This window comes from Orbicella faveolata, unplaced genomic scaffold, assembly GCF_042242905.1.
Source record: "Orbicella faveolata isolate gen_17 unplaced genomic scaffold, um_ofav_v1 contig_34, whole genome shotgun sequence".
Taxonomy (NCBI): Eukaryota; Metazoa; Cnidaria; class Anthozoa; order Scleractinia; family Merulinidae; genus Orbicella; species Orbicella faveolata.
In genome coordinates this window covers 33183957-33202664 of record NW_028301563.1, presented here as the reverse complement: position 1 = coordinate 33202664, position 18708 = coordinate 33183957, and the positions used below count along the sequence as shown (strand labels likewise).

Sequence of the window (18708 nt, the reverse complement as noted above, 5' to 3'; positions counted from 1 at the left end):
AAAGAGATCGGCGCCTGTCAAGAAAAAAGGGCGTCCCAAGAGAGCCGCGGCCGAGAGGGCCATGGTCAAGATCAAGAGTCGTGCCAAGAAAAAACCCATCTGTTTCAATCGTAAGGTCACCCTATTGGGTCTGTTGAAACGCATCCCAGCCGTCAAGACCCCATTGGCCAAGTTGTTCGGATAAAAACGGAGCGTCTCTAGACCCTGGACCATTTCAAGATCATGGAACGACGCAAAGCGTTTCGATTTCACACACCGTCGAGTTTGTTGGTAGCGGGTCCGTCGGGGTGCGGCAAGACGGTGTTCACGACCAAACTGCTCTTGGAGAACGGCGACTTGTTCCAACAAACACCGAAGAGTATTCATTACTGCTACGGATCGTGGCAAGACGGTTTCCAAAAGCTCAAGAAAGGTGGGGTCAAGTTTTACGAAGGCATCCCAGACAGCGAACAGTTACCCCGATGGTTTCCTGGAGGGGGTGTGTTGGTCCTGGACGATCTGATGGACGAGGGGGGTAACGACAAGCGCGTGTTGGATCTCTTCACCAAACATTCGCATCATCGGAACATCACGGTGATTTACCTGTGTCAGGATCTATTCCCTAACGGAAAATTCGCCAAGACCATTTCCCGCAACGCACATTACATCGCGGCTTTCAAGAACCCTCGGGATCAGTTGGGGATACGAAATTTACTTCTGCAATCGTTTCCCACGCAATGGCAGGAGGTGTTGGACACGTTTCGCAAGGTCACCGATCGACCTTACGGTTACATGCTATTGGATCTTCATCCAGCCAGTCAGGACGATCAACGCGTCCTCAGTCACGTATTAAAAGACGAAGGATTCGTACGATGCCATCAGTTTGCAACCCCGTCATGTTGAGGAGCGAAGTCGAGTGGTTTCCGCTGTTCATCGTCCTATGCAAGACCAGACTCAAATACTGCATGAATCCCCACGAGCTGGACTACGAACCGATGAGACAGGTCACGGAATGCGAGAGTTACCGTCATGTACGGTCCATCATAAACGCATATAATGGTGAAGGTTTCGACTATTTGGTTCATAAGCAACGAGAACTCGCCGAGAAGAAGATAGAAAGAGAGAGGTACATGGATAAAAATGAGCTCTTATGGTAGTGACGATTTCAACCTCTCGGCTCTGGAAGATTACTCGCCTTGGACTCCCTTGACTCGAACGAGTACTCCGATTCCGTCTGCAGCGGGTGTGGGTACGAGTCTGAACACTCCTCCTTCACCGCTATCGTCACTGCCGACACCACCCCTGCCCAACGTCTCGACCGTCGGAGTAGGCACCGCTGGCTCGGGTGCGCCACAGACCAACGTCACGGTGGGTGTCGGTAGCGCTGGATCCGTGTCGCGCGCCAATGTCACGACGGGTGTCGGGGCACCCATGATAACAATGTCCACACCTTTGGCACGAGCCGTTCGAGGAGGGAAACGACCGAGACGCGTCCCACGTCAAAAGACACCGACGTCCTCCAGTGATTCCGGAAGCCGCAGAAGAAGTAGCGCTAGTGGTAGCGGTGGAAGAGGCAGAGGCAGAGGCAGAGGCAGAGGCAGAGGCGGAGGCGGAGGCGGAGGAGGCGGAGGCGGAGGAGGCGGAAGTGGTGGTGGAAGTGGTGGTGACTCCACACCGCCTTCGTCGATTCGATCGGGTCGCGGAGGAAGAAGGCGAGGCACCCGTGTTCTCGACCAAGCCCAGATGCAACAACAATTGGAGGAGATTTTGCGCCAACAACAACAGACGGCGGCGGGTCGACGAATCGCAGGCATCACCACTACGAATACGATCACGACTACCTATAAGAACGGACAACGTCCTACGGTGACTCGCAATTCGACCAGTGTACGAAACTGAGAACGTCAACATGATGAGAAGCGAAGTCAAGTGGTTCCCCTACTTCCTGCATCTATGTCGATGCTCCCGCTCTTACTGGGATGCGACCAGCATGGATCACGAAGACATGAAACGTGTCGCGGACGAGTGCGATAGTTACAGACAAGTCCAGGATATCCTGAACCAATCCGTAGAAACCGCCTTCAAGGACGAGATCTGGGAATACAAGCAACAAGCTAAAAGGATCGAACGTCCCGACAGAAAGTCAGACTACGTTTGGCACTGGTTGGAAAAGAGTCATGAGTACTTCGGTCTGTTTATTGGATGAACCTTTTACCTCTATGGTGGATTTGGACATGTTGAGACGTTTGGATGGACTGTATGCTTTCTACCACAAGTATTGGTGGTGTCGAAGGCAGATGTTCGGTTACTACAAATTGTGCAACGCCATTCTCAACGGACTGGCCTTACTGACTGCGGCAGCGAGCATCGTCGTGGGATCCGTGTGGAAAGACGGGTACGTGGCGGTAGGATTGACGGCTTTGGCCAATGTGCTGAAAGGATGGAACGAATTAAAGAAGTATTCGCTCAAGATGGACATGACTCAATTCGCTTACACGACGTACGAAAAGACGTTGACTGAACTGCGGAACTACGCTCTGGGCGGTGTGGAGGAATTGGATGGGTTTTTGATCAAGATGCAATCATTGGACGACGTGGTGACGGATTTCACACCTCCCACGTACGACCGGTACCTTCGAGACTACGAAACACGATTCGTTCACGCGCCTCTATAAAAACGGACACGTGATCCCTTCGTGAATCATTCAAGGTGGAAACCCGACATGGCGAGGAGAAGTCGAAGGAGACGACGGCGAGTGGGAGTACGTAGAAGGAGGGCCCAAACGGGAAACGGTATTTTTGGCAATTTGAAAAAAGCATTTGGAAATTATTACAGTAAAAAATCGAGGTTTAAAAGTGGATGGATATGAATAATTGGAGGTATTGGATTCCCTGAAACGTTCATACGTGCCTCTATAAAAAGGACACGTGATCACTTGCCTACGTCATTCAATGGGAAAAGTGCGTGCGTGTCAGAACACGTCATGGTGAGGAGAAGGCGAAGGAGACGACGCGTGGGATTACGTCGAGTGGGAGTAGGAAGAAGGAGGAGGGTCCAAAGGGGAAAGGGTCTTGGTAAACTGGTCACCACCGTGGCCAGTACAGTGTTGGACCTTCTCCAAGACTTGTGAATAAAAGAGCGTGACGAGTCAACCGGACGTTAGACGTGAACGATGAAGCGGTTGCGACGACAACGTCGTTTCTTGACGGGCGTCCTGAAAGAAGCCAATCGAAATAAACGTCAACGGATGTTGCATTACGCCGACAGAGATCAGATCAACGCCATCAGCGAGATGGTTCTCAATTTGCTGAAAAAGAGGATCCCCATCGACGCGACGACTTATGGGAAACTGAAAAGACATAAAAAGGTTCTGCGCGAAGTGGGTAGACGCAAAAACTCTCTCAAGCGTCGAAGAGAGCATCTCCTGAGTCAGAACGGAGCGGGGTTCTGGAGCGGATTACACGGTTGTTTCAAAGCATGTTGTGTAAGGTGAAAGGACGCGGCGAAGACGGTTACCCTTTGGAGGGGATCGACGTCATACCCAATTTCCCGCCGAGAAAAGAAGACGAGTCCAATACCATTCCTAAACTCGTTCAGTTGTTGCAAGATGCCAATCGTCGCGAAGCCCGATGGAAAGACTCGTACGAGTACTTGAACAAGAAGTACCACGACCTGTATCAAGAGTACATGGCTTTAAAGTTCAGTGACTTCTGCCAAACCTGTCAAACGAAACGAGATACCACACCGCCCGGTGGGTGCATCGAGTTGTGCAGGGAGTGCGGTAAAGGCAAGCGAACCGTTCAAAGTCTTGAACTCGAGTTGGAAAAGAAAGACGAATCCATACGGTACTGGCAAGACTGTTACGAGACGGCCTTGAGAGAATTGTCCGAGTTTCCCGACACGACCCTGAGTCAGCCGAAGGTATGAACGAAGTCATGATGGTACCCGTTCACGAATTCAATCGTTTGCAAGATTATTACAAGGGGAAGATCACCCAGAGCGCCTTGTTGAACAAAGCGGGACGTTTGGCCGCCGAAGAAGATCTCATCCTGAAAGACAAACGTATCCCCGCCAGCATGGCCGTCAAGATGACCAAACCCATGGCAAACGATGAAGTCAAACTGGTGAAACGTATACGGACGGGCATACGCGGCACTCCCACGTACCAAGGAACGATAGAACCCGAAGGCATGGCCGACGCACCCGTCGAACGTCTGTTGAAACAGATCATGAAGGGCGTCAACCAACCCCCCGCAGCCCCCGTGGTCATCAAACAAGAACCCGCCACACCTTCCACGTCAGGTTTCAAAAAGGAGTTCAAATATACCAAACCATCTGCTGCCAAATCAGCCCCAGGCAAGAAGCCACCCATGCCATCCAAACCAACTGCCAAATCAGCCCCAGGTAAACTCATGACCGAAGCGCAAAAAGAGTTCTTAAGATCCATCGGTGTCGCCGAGAAATACATAGACGACGACGGTGGTTACAGTCCCAAAGGCAAGGGCAAGGGCAAGACGTACAAGAAGTCCAAGCAGACAGAAGCCCAAAAGTTACAAGAAGGATGGGAAGATTTCGAACCTTGGAGAAAGGGACTGAAATATGACTCTGCCTAAGACAAGAAAAAACGTTGGAAATTTGTAAACTTTATTGTTGTAATTAAAGTTACACGCTTTGTTGTTTTTTCAAAAAAGAGTCTCTTTTTGTTTTCTTCAAGTCTCGCACGCCATGCCATTGTGGTACAGAGTATCCGAGGCATTCGATGTCACAAACAAACGTTCGATCCTTATTTGGTCCCCGAACGTCGACGAAGATATGAATAACAACCGAAACCTAATTCTGGAGGTGAATTCGAACACCGAGAAAGGGGTGTTGAAATAAAACATGCGATACACCTCCATGCGTATATGATCGTACGAAATGACACTAAAAGGAAAGAATACGGTGCCGTGAATGTACATGGGACTTCGAAACTCCGAGGATCGCACAAAGTTCTCCATCTCGCGGTAGTACTGGAACCACACCGTGACAGGAAGGTGATAAGGCAAATGATTCCACGAACGCGTCAAGGAATTGTGCGTCTCGAAGGGTTTTCCACGGTCCCTCATATTAGCAAGGTGGTCATGAATCATTCTGCGATGAGTGTCCACTGCAAAAACGAAAAAAAAAAGACAGTGTCCGGTCCATAGTCCGTCCTCGTGGTAAAACGAGGGGCCGCCGGGAAAGGGTAAGAGACACAGCTCTCGAATCTCAATATCCCTTTGTCTCTCCACGCGCCTGAAGTAGAGCCTGAACCTTTGAATTCGGATCAAGTTATACGTATAGTACGGAGTGTTGTAAATGAACAGACGGTACAGATAACTTCTAATCTCTCGGGTCGGTTCCACGGGGAGACGCACACAACCGTGAATGTACAGGTCTCGATCCCGATACAGAGTCACGAAATTTCCGATAAAGGTATAATAACGTGTCCAAATGCCAGGGTCGATGGGATACGGTAAATCATTCCACAAGTACGAGCCCTCGTGATGACAGTGATAAGGCCTACCCTCACTGCGATATCGCTCCAACTCTCGAGCCATTCTAACTAAACGATCATTCGCACCTGCCGTTAACGGGGGTTCCTCTTCCTCCATTTCCTCGTCGGTTTCCAACACGACCTCAGGCTGACCATCGCCGATCACGCGTCGGCAGTTGCCGCAGGTCATAGACCGTCTCTCCATCTCCCAGTAGCATCGCCGATGCATGAACACGGCGCAGCAAGGAGTGCGTTGGCACGATGCCAGAGAATCAATGTGAATATCTCTCTGACAAATAAAACACACTTGTTGAATCGGTGTTTCTTCGGGTATCTGACCCTGAAGGCGACGACTGCGTCTCGGTGGTTCGTCGTCATCGTGTGATCGGGCACGACGCCGACGACGTCCTCGTCTCGGTGATCCCTCGGGAGACTGACTTCGAGTTCGGCGGCGACTGACGTGCCCGGATTCGGTCTCCATCACCAAAACCGAAAAAATGCCAAATGCGCATCTCGCTTTATGCCCATCATGCACCAATCAAACGAAAAAGGCCGACATCACGTGATCTAGGCAGACCAGGGGGATAGGGGGTATCCCCCTCCCGGTCGGAGACTGGGTCCGGGTCGAGTGCGACCTGGGATCCAATTTCACCGTAAGTATAAAAAGATCGGTTCGAACCGTTCAGGTCACTCTGAGTTTTTGACTTGTATCGAGCGCTGGAAAAAATCATGGCACAAGAGCTGACCGACGAGGAGATGAACCAACAGATGGATCAACATGAAGAAGCAGTGAGTATAACATGCACCCTATGTAAGAAAGTCATCCTTAGAACCGAAACCTGCGCTCGTACCAAGTGCTGTCGTCACTACGTGCATTACGATTGCTTCGTCAGGGAACTCGATGATCAGTTGATGAACAAGGGAGTGACCGCCGAGAAGTTGTACTGCATGATCTGTCACACCCCGTGTTACGTAACCTCGTTCGTAGCATCCCTAGACAACTGACCCATGGAACTGAGACTCGTTGTCGCCTCCTTTACCCTAGAGTTCTACCTCCGTTTGGACTTGAGATTTTGTTTCGTTGTGTTTTGCGGTTACAAATTATCACGACATCTTTGTCACGCCTTGTTCATCACCTTCTTTTCATAGAGTTACTGGGATTGGTTACCGCCCGAGATCCAAGCGTACATCATCTCACTGGCCAAGTCCCAACTCGCCTACGATAGGGAACTTGGAAAAGCACTCAGAATGGCCGCATGGTTAGGCAGGCCGAAACCCGTACCGTTCAACCCGAGACCCATCATGATCGACACCCCACCTATCATTCTCCGTGATTACGATCCATTTAATTACAGAGCCACTGGGATTGTCTTCCCCATGAGATACAGACCTACATCCTTTACCTCAGAGAGTCCCAATCTCTCGTCGAGAGACGCGAACGTGAAATTAGGAGAGACCTTTGTAACGAGATACGAGCCTTCGCTCAGGTCAAAGCAGAATGGGGACTAGGGGCAATCCAAGTAGTTCTAGAGACATGTCTGTTAGATTATTGTCCCAAAGGAAGAATTCCAGGAATGAACAACAAGCACATGGTCGTGAATGGAATCTACACAGACGAACGCAACTTTAAGCGAGTCATATTTTTAGGGTACGGGCTAGATCATGCTTATCTCAGAATACCGGACGTTAAGAGATTGATATCCTCACCCCCCACAGAATAGCAATGACTGGGATCGATTACCTCATGAACTACAGGACTACATCATGCACTTAGCCAGGAATCAAATCTTACTCGAGCGTAGACGAAACAATAAATTACAGCGTCTTCTCAAGGAAATAGTGGAATACGGCAAACTGAAAGAACATTGGGGCATAGGACACATTACGATTGTTCAATGTCGCTGCACTTCACCGTGTTGTATAAATAAGAAGAGGCTGGATAGATTTCCACATATGAGAATATACGGCTGTTACATCGACATTGACGACAAACCCCAAAAAACATATTTATCTTGCGGTATAAAAGAGGCCATGAAACGCGTCTCCATAGAAAAGACTTTCATCTACCCCGTCGCTTATCGCTCCACCAAGTATGCTCATAATAGGTGGTTAAGAAAGCGTTCCCACTCTCTTACAGAGTCACTGGGATAGGCTACCGGAAGAACTAAAGTGTCACGTGATTGACTTAGCAACCTGGCAGCACATATTCGACCGCAGGAACAATGAACTATTGAACAAACTTCACGAAGAAATTGTATGTTACGATATACTGAAAATACAATGGGGTTACGGTCACATAGAATTAAGAACCAAACAATGTGATTTCGACGCTTGTAATGAGATGTACGGGCGATTCAAGCCTGATCACATGACCATCCACGGTCATTATGTAGACATTCATAACCGCAAAAAGAAAGTCTTTTTAGGATACAATTTCAAAGACGCACTCCGTGATGTAAATGACAAAAGAGTGTATGCATTCTCAGATGATTAAAAAGCGATGTTCGTAACATTTGTCTCATTCATGTCTTCACAGAACAGATGGACCCACGACGAAGCCTTCCCCTTCGACGACGATGACGACTGGATCTTCGATCCGGCTCTCGATCGAGTGATGATCCAAACCGGAGGTGGTAGCAATACAAGACCCCTCCTAGAATTTGAATTAAGACCCGTAGGCGCTCGACGTAACTGGAGAAACGTCCTCAACAAACAACGGTACGAAGCCACACTCAGACAACACAGAGACGTGACTCCCAGGGACAATCTAGGCCAAGAATTGACTCAGGCCCTTCAACGATCCATCGAGCAACAAATCGCTCAGGATCCTACCCTGACACCCAACTCCACGGTCCATTTCACCATGCAGTCCAGTGCCTTCACGCACGCCTTTCAATCCACCACCTTCACCGTGCGCGAATTCGAAGAAGGGAGTGAAAGACTAGACACTTATCTCCACTCTCTCGCGGCCAAACTCAACTCCAACGAAGAATTCACCCCCGACGACACGTTTACCATGGAAACCACCTTCATACGCACCCCAGGTCGTGGGCGCGGGCACGGAAAACGATACAATCCGAGTTGTGCGGCCGTACGGGGAATCGTCAAAAAGTCGCGCGTGACCATCCAAAACAAAGACAATCTCTGCTGCGCTCGCGCTAGCGTTACCATGAAAGCCCTGGTAGACGCCGACATGAATCCGCGTGACCAAGATTACCACAATCTCAAACAGGGACGACCCGTCCAAGAACGATTGGCCAAAGAACTCCACCGTTTAGCCCACGTCCCCGAAGGACCTTGTGGCATTCCAGAACTGCAGCAGTTTCAGGCCGCGTTACCTGGGTACCAGCTCAAGGTCCTTTCCATCGACCCACCCCACATGCTCATCTACGCGGGACCCGAACCCTCGGACAAGATCATTCGTCTCATCAAAGAAGACAGTCACTACGACGGATGTAACTCGTTTAGTGGGTTCCTCAACAAATCCTACTTCTGCGACGAATGCAATCGAGGATTCGATCACGACAACTTTCAACGTCATCCCTGCCACGGCAAATGGTGTCCCGCCTGCAAACGAAAGGACTGCCCCGATTTCCTCGAAGCCAAACGACCCCTAGCACGAGGCAAGTTTCCCGAACCCACCTCCATCTGCCGATTATGCCACAGAAAATTCTTCGGAGCCCAATGCTACAACTACCACCTGCAACGGCGGAGCTTGAACATCCCATCCATCTGCGACACTTACAAAAAGTGCCCAGACTGTTGCCACGTCTACGAATCAAAACACAGGACAGGGCGAGGAGGTGACCGTCGTACCCCCGATCACACGTGCGGATGGGGCGAATGCCACATCTGCGAAAAGAAAGTCTTTCTCCAAACGCACCGATGTTACATCCAACGCATCCCCGAAGACGAAGACGAGCCCAAAAAGAAACGCGTGCCGCGCGACGAAGTCAAAGGTCGACCCTTCGAAGAACCCGAACCCAATGATCCAGACACACGCGTCTGGGTAGCCAGAGATGCGCCCCTTCAAGTGTACTGCGACTACGAAGCCATCACCGACGCTGAAGGGAATCAGACACCCATTCTACTCTGCCTAGAAGACGATGAAGAGGATCAATTCTGCTCCTTCTACGGTCCCACCTGCACCGCTGACATGTTCAACCACCTCGAATCCCTCGCCGTCGACGTGGACGGTGACGATCGGGACGTCATCGTCCTCTTTCACAATCTCAAAGGCTACGACGGGATGTTCATCCTGCAACACTGTTACGCCACGCATCGAGAAGTCACAGACCAAATCACCGTTGGCACCAAGATACTGTCCCTGAGATCCGACAGACTGACTTTCAAAGATTCCCTCTGCTTTCTCCCGTTCCCGCTGGCCAACTTTCCCGCCACCTTCGGAATCCACGAACTGTGCAAAGGATTCTTCCCTCACAAATTCAACACCCTAGAAAATCAAGAGTACGAAGGTCCCATGCCACCGCGAGACATGTACGATCCCGACGGCATGTCCGCCAAAAAGAAAGCCGAATTCGAACAGTGGTACCAAGAGAAAGTCAACGACAACTACCATTTCGTCTTACGGCAAGAAATGGAAGCCTACTGCGAATCGGACGTCAAACTCCTCAAAGCAGGCTGTCAAAAGTTCCGGCAAGAATTCAAACAAAAAGCGGACTTTGACCCCATGGAGAAATGCGTCACCATCGCCTCCGCCTGCAACCGATTCTGGCGCAAGAAACTCGTCCCGCTCAACACCATCGCCTCCAGACCCCCTCGAGGATGGCACGGCGCCCGATCCAATCAGTCCGTCAAAGCCCTGAAATGGCTAGCCTGGCAAGAACACTCGTTGCAACACACCGACCAAGGTGATCGTATACGCACCGTGCGAAACGGAGGCGAAATCCGACTAGCCAATCATCTCGTGGACGGATACGATCCTACCACTCGAACCGTCTACGAATTCCACGGATGTCTATGGCACGGATGTCCTCGCTGTTTCCCTCGAAAACGAGACCGATATCCCATCTACCACACCGATCGCACCCTACATGAAGTCTACGAGTCCACACTACGCAAACACGACCTTCTCAGTCGCCAAGGCTACCAGCTCTGCGTCAAGTGGGAATGCGACTGGGACCTGGAGGTCAAAACCGACCCAGATCTCCGCCAGTTCCTAGACACGTTCGAAATCGTCGAACCGCTCCAACCCAGAGAAGCCTTCTTCGGAGGGCGCACGAACGCTGTCAAATTGCATCACGTGACCAACGTAGCCCAAGGAGAACAAACCAAGTACGTCGACGTAACCTCGCTCTACCCCTGGGCCAACAAGGAAGGCGAATACCCCGTAGGACACCCACAAGTCATTGTCAACCCCCAAGATCAAGACATACACCACTACTTCGGTATGGCCAAAGTGGACATACTACCACCTTACGAACTATACCATCCCGTTCTACCTTTTAGACACGGAGGTAAACTCACCTTCCCACTCTGCCGATCGTGCGTGGAACACGAAATGACCAAACCCCTCCTAGAGAAATCGCATTGTTGCCCTCACACGGCCGGGCAACGTACGCTACGAGGGACCTGGTGCACACCCGAAATCCAGAAAGCCGTTGCCATGGGATACACGCTCAACAAAATACACGAAGTCCACCATTTCCCGCCAGAACAACGCCGTAAAGGACTCTTCGCCGATTACGTGAACACCTGGCTAAAAATCAAACAGGAATCCGCTGGCTACCCGAACTGGTGTCACACCCCCCGAGACGAGGCACGGTACATGCTACAATACCAACAGAAGGAAGGCATCGCTCTCGATCCGACCATGATCCAGAAAAATCCAGGACGCAAAGCCACCGCCAAACTCATGCTCAACTCCTTCTGGGGCAAGTTCGGCGAAAACCTACACAAACCCACTACCCAAGTCGTCTACAATGCCACGCAACTCTTTGACCTCGTTTCCAATCCCTTCAACGACATACGACAAGTCAGAATCGCCAACGACGAAGCCCTAGAGGTCGTCCACACCGAACTCAAAGACAATCAACCCGATAACGGACGAATCAACATCTTCGTCGCCGCTTTCACCACCTGCTGGGCGCGTCTCAAATTATACAGCTACCTGGAACAATTAAAACAACAAGTTCTCTACTTTGACACCGACTCCGTCATCTACTCTCACAAACCAGGTCAAGCCGATGTCCCCCTAGGCGATTACCTGGGCGAGATGACCAACGAACTCGACGATGGCGATTTCATCACAGATTTCACTGCCGCTGGACCCAAGAATTACGGTTACAGAACCCACCAAGGGAAAGTCTGCTGCAAAGTCCGAGGCTTCTCACTCAATGTACGAGGATCACGCCAACTCAATTATGACGTCATGCGACAAAATCTACTCGACGAACTCACACAACCTCTCGAGGATGAACGACGCAATATCCACGTCGTCAACCCCAACTTCTTCTGGAGAAACCCAGCCACCAAACATCTCAAAGTCATCACACGGACTAAACGCTACGGACTCGTCTTCGACAAACGCGTCGTTGACACGAACACTTTCATGTCGTTTCCATACGGATACACACCATTGTAATTTTCACTTCCTGTAATCAATAAAAATCAATTTTGAAACTCACTTCCTGTCTATCTCCTTATTTGGACATGTTGCCCTTATTTGGGCATGGGCGCCATGTTTGACCTACCTAGGCGCCATCTTGGATTTTACAATTTAAGAGAATGTATGGGAAAAACTTGGTCACGTGGTATGATCCCTGGCTCCTGATTGGCTACGGCCCCAACAGGCGCTATTGACTACTTACAGGCTGTTCACCGTAAAAGTTTCACACAGTTAAGAGCAAAGTTTCGCAGCAAAGACCCCGGCATTGTTGGAATGTTAAAGGCCGTTCACCGTAAAAGTATTGCTATTAACAGCATCATTACTCGTTAACTCGTTAACAAAATGTATCAATCAGATCACTGTAATGTCATAAATATACACTGGACGATCAGCATAAAAGATTCACAGACTTAATCTCGTGATTTCATCAACAAATTCGCTCATCTTTTCTTGGGTACCAGTCCATGACATCGGGTAACGTTTGCAGCATCTTTAGCTGTGCTTCTTATAGTTCACGCAATTAATTTTACACCTGAAAAATGACATGTTTTAGAAAATGTAACATACTGCACAATCCCTCTTATACCGGCGTCCTCCCCCCGTCCACACACACACACATGCATCCAAATACGCATACAGCCACAGACAAATAATAATATACAAAACTGGTGATACTATCGGGCCCCTCAATGTAAGATCTAGATCAAGAACTATGTTCACAAAAGTAGCTCATTCATGAGAGAATTCAATGAAATGTCTTAGATTTTAACTGATGTTACATTGCTGAAAATTACATTCCCTGGGGCAAGTCAAAGAAGCAAGGATTTAACTGTTTAAGAAAAATAATTGTGGAATAATTTTTTACCGCTCATTTCGTCATCAAACTATAACCCAGAAGCGTGAATTCAGTGAGTGGTGTGAAGTGGTGCCACGCCCCTCCCCTATTTTTTCGTGTGCCATGTTTCGCGCTTTGGCTTAGCTACATGAACTGAACCGCGCGATAATTGTTTCACCACAAAATCACTGTCTGTGCCATCATAAAAAGAAGGACAATAAGGTGAAATGTCCTCATTTCCGGTAACAACGCAGGCATGCAAAATAACTTGTTCTCTAACAGAAACTGAATGTGCGAAAAACACGCGCGTTAACAAATGGGAACGCATAAGAAATTAAATTACACATTATTGTCCTGGCGCTATCGACACCGAAAGAACGAAATCTGGAACGACATGATTGCCTTCTGGTCTTTTCTGACCTTTGACATGGCAAGCCTTTGTATACCAAAAGGCAGCAATAGGTAATCAACCTTCAGTTATATAAAGAAGACGATCGGACTTCAGTAAAGAAACCGATGGAAACAATACTTTCTTACACCGAGAAAAAATAATCATTTCAATATCTTGTCAGTTTGTCCAAGACGCGGCAAATGTGTTTCAATAGCTCATGTTTTAACGTTCGACGCGTTAAAAAGCGGTCATCCTCGACTGCAGAACCGGGATCGAATTTTACTAGTCGTTAAAATTACAGAATTGAAATTACACTTGGAAGTAGGATCACTGTGGATGAATGCACTAACAATTTCGAAAACCCTTCCAAGTTCTGAGACATATTAGGCCTTTTCTTGCTTTCACTGTCTTCACTGAAGCTGCATTTTCCATTGGGTTTGAAATACAATACAGTGGCGAATACAGTTTGAAAACCTGCGCCGGCTTTTCCCGCACACATTGCTTAAACATTATCACTGAATATTAAATATATAGGCTGATTCAGCTAGTTCAACTCCAAAGTAGTTCTTACCTGAACCTTTGAATTTATCAGTGGAGTCCTCAGAGTTCTCTGGCTGCCAAACCCTCAAACAACTGGTCGGCAAAATCTGATCGCGCTTGAAACCGACCGTTGGACACAAAATTATACCGGAACAATGTTTTAGTTACAAAATATTACGAGGTTACCCGAGTCTCAGCGGGCTTCAGGCAAAAATGTGAAAAAACTGCAGAAACCAACAAACGTCATCACCAGATAACCAGTTGTCTCAAGGTAGAGCATGAAAGCAGAACAGACGATGATTTTCCGCGACCGGATCAACGGTGGTGAAACATGCAACTGAACGTGGGAAAAAGGAGCGTCAAGGGAAAAGAAACCGATCTAATTTCACACTATAAATGACAGCAGAACAGACTTCTATTGTTTGCTGGTAAATAAAACTTTAATAAACAACTAACATTATATTGTAAGCATGCTTTCAAACAAAAGGTCAAGCAGTGAGAGAGTGTCAAGTGACACACTTCAGTCAGTGATCGCATCCGGAATGTAATTTCCAGCCAGAACTGATTAGTAAAACCACAATGTAAGCTATTTGAACACCAAAAAAAAATTTCCAGCTAGCTAGCTCTCGATAAGCTAAATTCTCAGCAAGATTCTGTTTAATGCTAAAATTCCCAGCCAGCTCAACTTTAGTCTGCAGAGCGGATATTTTGCGGAGCGGATCCGACGGGTACTCCTGTCTTTGCTGCGAATGTTTGCACTTAACTGTGTGAAACTTTTACGGTGAACGGCCTATAACATCCTGACAATGCCGGGGTCTTTGCTGCGAAACTTTGCACTTAACTGTGTGAAACTTTTACGGTGAACGGCTTTGAACATCCCTTCAATGGGTATTTATGAAATTTTTACGGTAAACTACCTCTAGGAATGTGAGTGTCTTTGGTTGTTTAGCTTTCAAGTTAAATTAATTTGTGAAAGTTGTGTTGACAGTGCTTTGCAGTATTGGGTAAGGATGGATCAGTGACATGGACTGAGATGGATCACCAACATTCAAGGTATGTATTATCAAGATTTTTTTTACTCGTTTTATGATAAAGATTCTAATGTGGTTTATACACTTTTATCTCGCAATTCCAGAGTGGGAAGCTCATAGAAGACAGTTGTCCAAAGAAAAAGAAAAACACGTTTTTCAATGCTTTTGAGGTAGATATGGTGTTACTAATCAGCACTAAACCAGCTCCCTTTGGTTGTTTTAAGGAGCTGGCATAACCCTTTATTTTTCAAAAAAATCATTAGAAATAATTTTAAACTACTAAATCGGGGTAAACATGTAAAGTGTGTTGCTGTTGTTGAAATTACAATCATTATTGGGCTAGCAATGTAGAAGTAAGGCTGATATGTAGTAGTAAAGGACTTCAATATTATTTTTTGTTCATTTCCCTTACAACGTTATATAAAAGTAATTTTGCAACAGGCATTTCTTTGGTGAAAGCAAGTTTGATCTGAATGTCTAGAAGGATTAGAGGGATCTTATTTTAAACATAAGTGTGAACCGTTTTAGATGTCAGAACGTAAAGTGCCAAACTGTCACACGTATGCTGAACCTGGAAGGCATCTGAAGTATCGGAAAACAACGTGCTGGGAGACACCTCGTCCGATCCGCTTAAGACATAAATGGTAAGTTGTATTGTTTTTAAGTGATAACATAATCATAGTGTAGATTTTGCTCATAGCGGCAAAAATAACCACATATTGCTATTTTATCTCTAATAATAGTCTGTTGAATAATAGGCTGTTGAATAAAGGTCCTAAACAATGCGTTTGTTTTTAATCTAGGTCAAAACGCTGGCCAGAACATTTTTTCGCCAATAATTGCCTTGCTGGCATTTACAATGTTACCCTTTACTGCTGGCTGGCTATGTTACAAGTAGAACGTGAGGGACTGGGCCCAGCCCCAGGTTACTTATTATTATGGGATCGAAAATCCCACGCGTTGGAGAGAATGAAAACAAAACGAGGATCGATGAGAAAACGTGTTGTCATTGTAGTTTTGTAGTAGTTCCTGTGCGAGATTGAGTAGAGTGTAACATTTGGTGACCCCGACGTGACAAAGAAACCATCGAAATGTCTATAGAAGTCGTCGAAGAGATTCAGATAGAGGTGAGAACAGCAATTTGTCAGCTTAGCGAAGCGAGTCTTCGAGAAATCTGTGCGGGGCTACATATCGAAGTTAAAGAGACGGATACGGGACGTCTGGCGTTAATACAAATCCTAACGAAATATTTAGACGCCGAAGAACTCGGAACTGAAGCACTAACGAATCTCAGAGAAACAATTAAAGAAAAGAAACCGGCAACGAAGGACGCGAAGAGTGAACAAGAGGGTGGTGTGAAAACAGAACATGTGGATCAGAAGTCTGCTGTCAAGTCAAGCACAAATGCAGTTACACCTAAAGAAACCACAGCGATTCCACCGTTCAGGAAGGAATTTAAAATATCGGGACAGATTGGAGATTCACGTCAGAAAGATCGCTTGAGCTTTACCAGTCTTGCTCACCAAATTAACGCTGGATTGAAACGGGGCTATAAAGAAGAAGAAATTGTCGAGGCCGTTATTCGAGCCATCAATCCAGGCCTTAGATTGAGGAGCTACTTGGAAGGTAAGCCCGATCTAGATTTTGCCAGATTACGTAAAATACTCCGGTCACATTACCAAGAAAGAGGGGCTACGGAAATGTATCAGCTGCTCAGTTCGGCAGTACAGGAAGCTGGGGAGACCCCTCAGGACTTTCTTGTTCGCCTCCTTGATCTAAAGCAGAAAGTACTGTTTGCATCTCAAGAAGCAGGATCTGATTTGAAGTATGACCCAAAGCTGGTACAGTGCATGTTTCTGCATTCATTATTAACTGGGTTACGGAATGATAACATTAAAATGGAGATAAAACCATGCCTGCAAAACACCCAAGTGGAAGATGAAGAACTTTTTGAGAAATTGAATGCAGCAGTTAGTAATGAAACAGAAAGAATGCAGAAGCTTGGTTCCCGTCATGACCAGCTCACAAACCGAACCCCCACACAGCTTGTTGCTCAATTGGCCACCCATGACGACAGCCATGCCTCAGTTGAAGGTAAAACCCCAGAAAAGCCACCAAAAGTTAACCTTCTTACTGAAGTTAGAGAGTTGAAAGCGGAATTGGCTGCTATCCGGGCGGGCATGGAACAACAAAGCCGCGCTAGCCCTCACCCACAGTACAACCCTGTAGAGCAAGGGAGGGTTCGCCCTAGAGGGTGCTGGAATTGTGAAAGACAAGGAAGGGGTTTCCGTTGCAACCATTGTTTCAACTGTGGTGATGTCGGCCACTTCAGTTACCAATGCCTAGAAGGTCTCCGCGATGAAATATGTATTCCATATCTTGATGATGTCCTGGTGTACAGTAGAACATTTTCTGAACATGTAGACAATGTGCGAAAGGTACTTAAACGTTTGCAGGAGTATGGTATCAAGCTGAAGCCAAAGAAATGTGAGTTGTTTAAGCCCCGTGTTCGTTACTTAGGCAGAATAGTCTCAGCAGATGGCTACACGATGGACTCAGCAGACGTTGCAGCAGTGGCAGCCCTTAAGGAAACTAAACCAAGAACTGTTGGTGAATTGCGCAAACTCCTGGGTTTCATAAGCTATTACCGCCAATATATTCGCGACTTCTCCAGATTAGCCAAACCCCTTTATGACCTACTTTCAGTTAAAGAATGCAGTGACCAGCCCAGCAGAGCTAAAGGACAGAAAGAGCACCCCAAGTGGAAGTTGCCGACATCGAAAGGACAATCGTCATCAAATTACAAAATCCCGTGGAATGAAAGACACCAAGAGCGATTAAACTTCCTAATTGAACTTCTTATGCAGCCAGGGGTAATGGCTTACCCTGACTTTGAACGACCATTTGTACTGCACACGGATGCCTCAAGCGAAGGACTTGGGGCGGTGTTCTACCAAGAACAAGGGGGGAAATTGAGAGTTGTTGGCTATGGCTCAAGGACATTGACGCCCGCGGAACGGAACTACCACTTGCACTCAGGAAAGTTAGAATTCTTGGCCCTAAAGTGAGCAATTACTGACAAATTCAGGGATTACTTATTCTATGCTCCATCCTTCGCTATTTTCACTGACAATAACCCGTTAACGTATGTGATGTCATCAGCAAAGTTGAATGCCACGGGGCATCGGTGGGTGGCCGAGTTAGCGGATTATAACTTTACAATCAAGTACCGACCGGGCAAGACTAATGTTGACGCGGATGTTCTGTCAAGAATCCCATTGGACATAGACAAGTATATGAGCGATTGTACAGAGGAAGTACCCAAAGATGTCCTTGAAGCAACCGTGGAAGCAGTTAGGGAACAGGCAAAAGGCACAATCCCATGGGTTACGGCAATTGCCGCAGACTTTACAACTCCTGAACCGACATTAAAGGATCTGAATCTAAAACCCTTCAGCCCTAGTGAAATCAAGGAGGCACAGCACTCGGATAGTGCTATATGCCGCGTGCTTTACTACAAGACACACGGGATCAAACCGGGTGGTGGCCAACTGAAGAATGAACCCCATGGAGTTACCAACCTTATGAGAGAATGGAAGAAACTGGAAGTTGATGAACATGGTATCCTGCGACGAAGAACAAGCTCTAAGATACAATTAGTTCTGCCACACAACTTCATCCCAGTGGTACTTAAAGAACTACACACAGAGATGGGACACCTTGGAGTGGAGAGAGTCGCAGAACTTACAAGGTCCCGCTTCTACTGGCCACATATGTACTGTGACATA

The 18708-nt window shown here is 47.5% G+C and overlaps 4 protein-coding genes and 2 long non-coding RNA genes across 6 annotated transcripts; 5 read left to right on the top strand and 1 right to left on the bottom strand.

The window, feature by feature from the left end:
• The first annotated feature begins 171 nt into the window (after positions 1–171).
• LOC149105863 (uncharacterized) lies at positions 172–882 on the top strand. Its single transcript, XM_089271537.1, has one exon. The coding sequence runs from the start codon at positions 223–225 to the stop codon at positions 880–882; it is 660 nt and encodes a 219-aa protein (XP_089127663.1). The 5' UTR covers positions 172–222.
• A 231-nt stretch (positions 883–1113) lies between these two features.
• LOC110067103 (uncharacterized) lies at positions 1114–1878 on the top strand. Its single transcript, XM_020774396.2, has one exon. The coding sequence runs from the start codon at positions 1120–1122 to the stop codon at positions 1876–1878; it is 759 nt and encodes a 252-aa protein (XP_020630055.2). The 5' UTR covers positions 1114–1119.
• Positions 1879–2156: 278 nt separating this feature from the next.
• Positions 2157–3460, top strand: LOC149105862 (uncharacterized). Its single transcript, XM_089271539.1, has one exon. The coding sequence runs from the start codon at positions 2157–2159 to the stop codon at positions 2652–2654; it is 498 nt and encodes a 165-aa protein (XP_089127665.1). The 3' UTR covers positions 2655–3460.
• Positions 3461–7995: 4535 nt separating this feature from the next.
• On the top strand, positions 7996–12141 carry LOC149105861 (uncharacterized). The gene has a single exon (XM_089271518.1). It carries the CDS (start codon positions 7996–7998, stop codon positions 12097–12099), a length of 4104 nt encoding a protein of 1367 aa, XP_089127644.1. The 3' UTR covers positions 12100–12141.
• A 427-nt stretch (positions 12142–12568) lies between these two features.
• Positions 12569–14066, bottom strand: LOC149105860 (uncharacterized). The gene is made up of 2 exons (XR_016201496.1): positions 13921–14066; positions 12569–12655 (listed from the first exon to the last, which is right to left on the bottom strand). It is a non-coding gene; the product is annotated as an uncharacterized LOC149105860 (long non-coding RNA).
• Positions 14067–14896: 830 nt separating this feature from the next.
• Positions 14897–15068, top strand: LOC149105859 (uncharacterized). The gene is made up of 2 exons (XR_016201495.1): positions 14897–14942; positions 15025–15068. It is a non-coding gene; the product is annotated as an uncharacterized LOC149105859 (long non-coding RNA).
• Positions 15069–18708: the final 3640 nt, after the last annotated feature.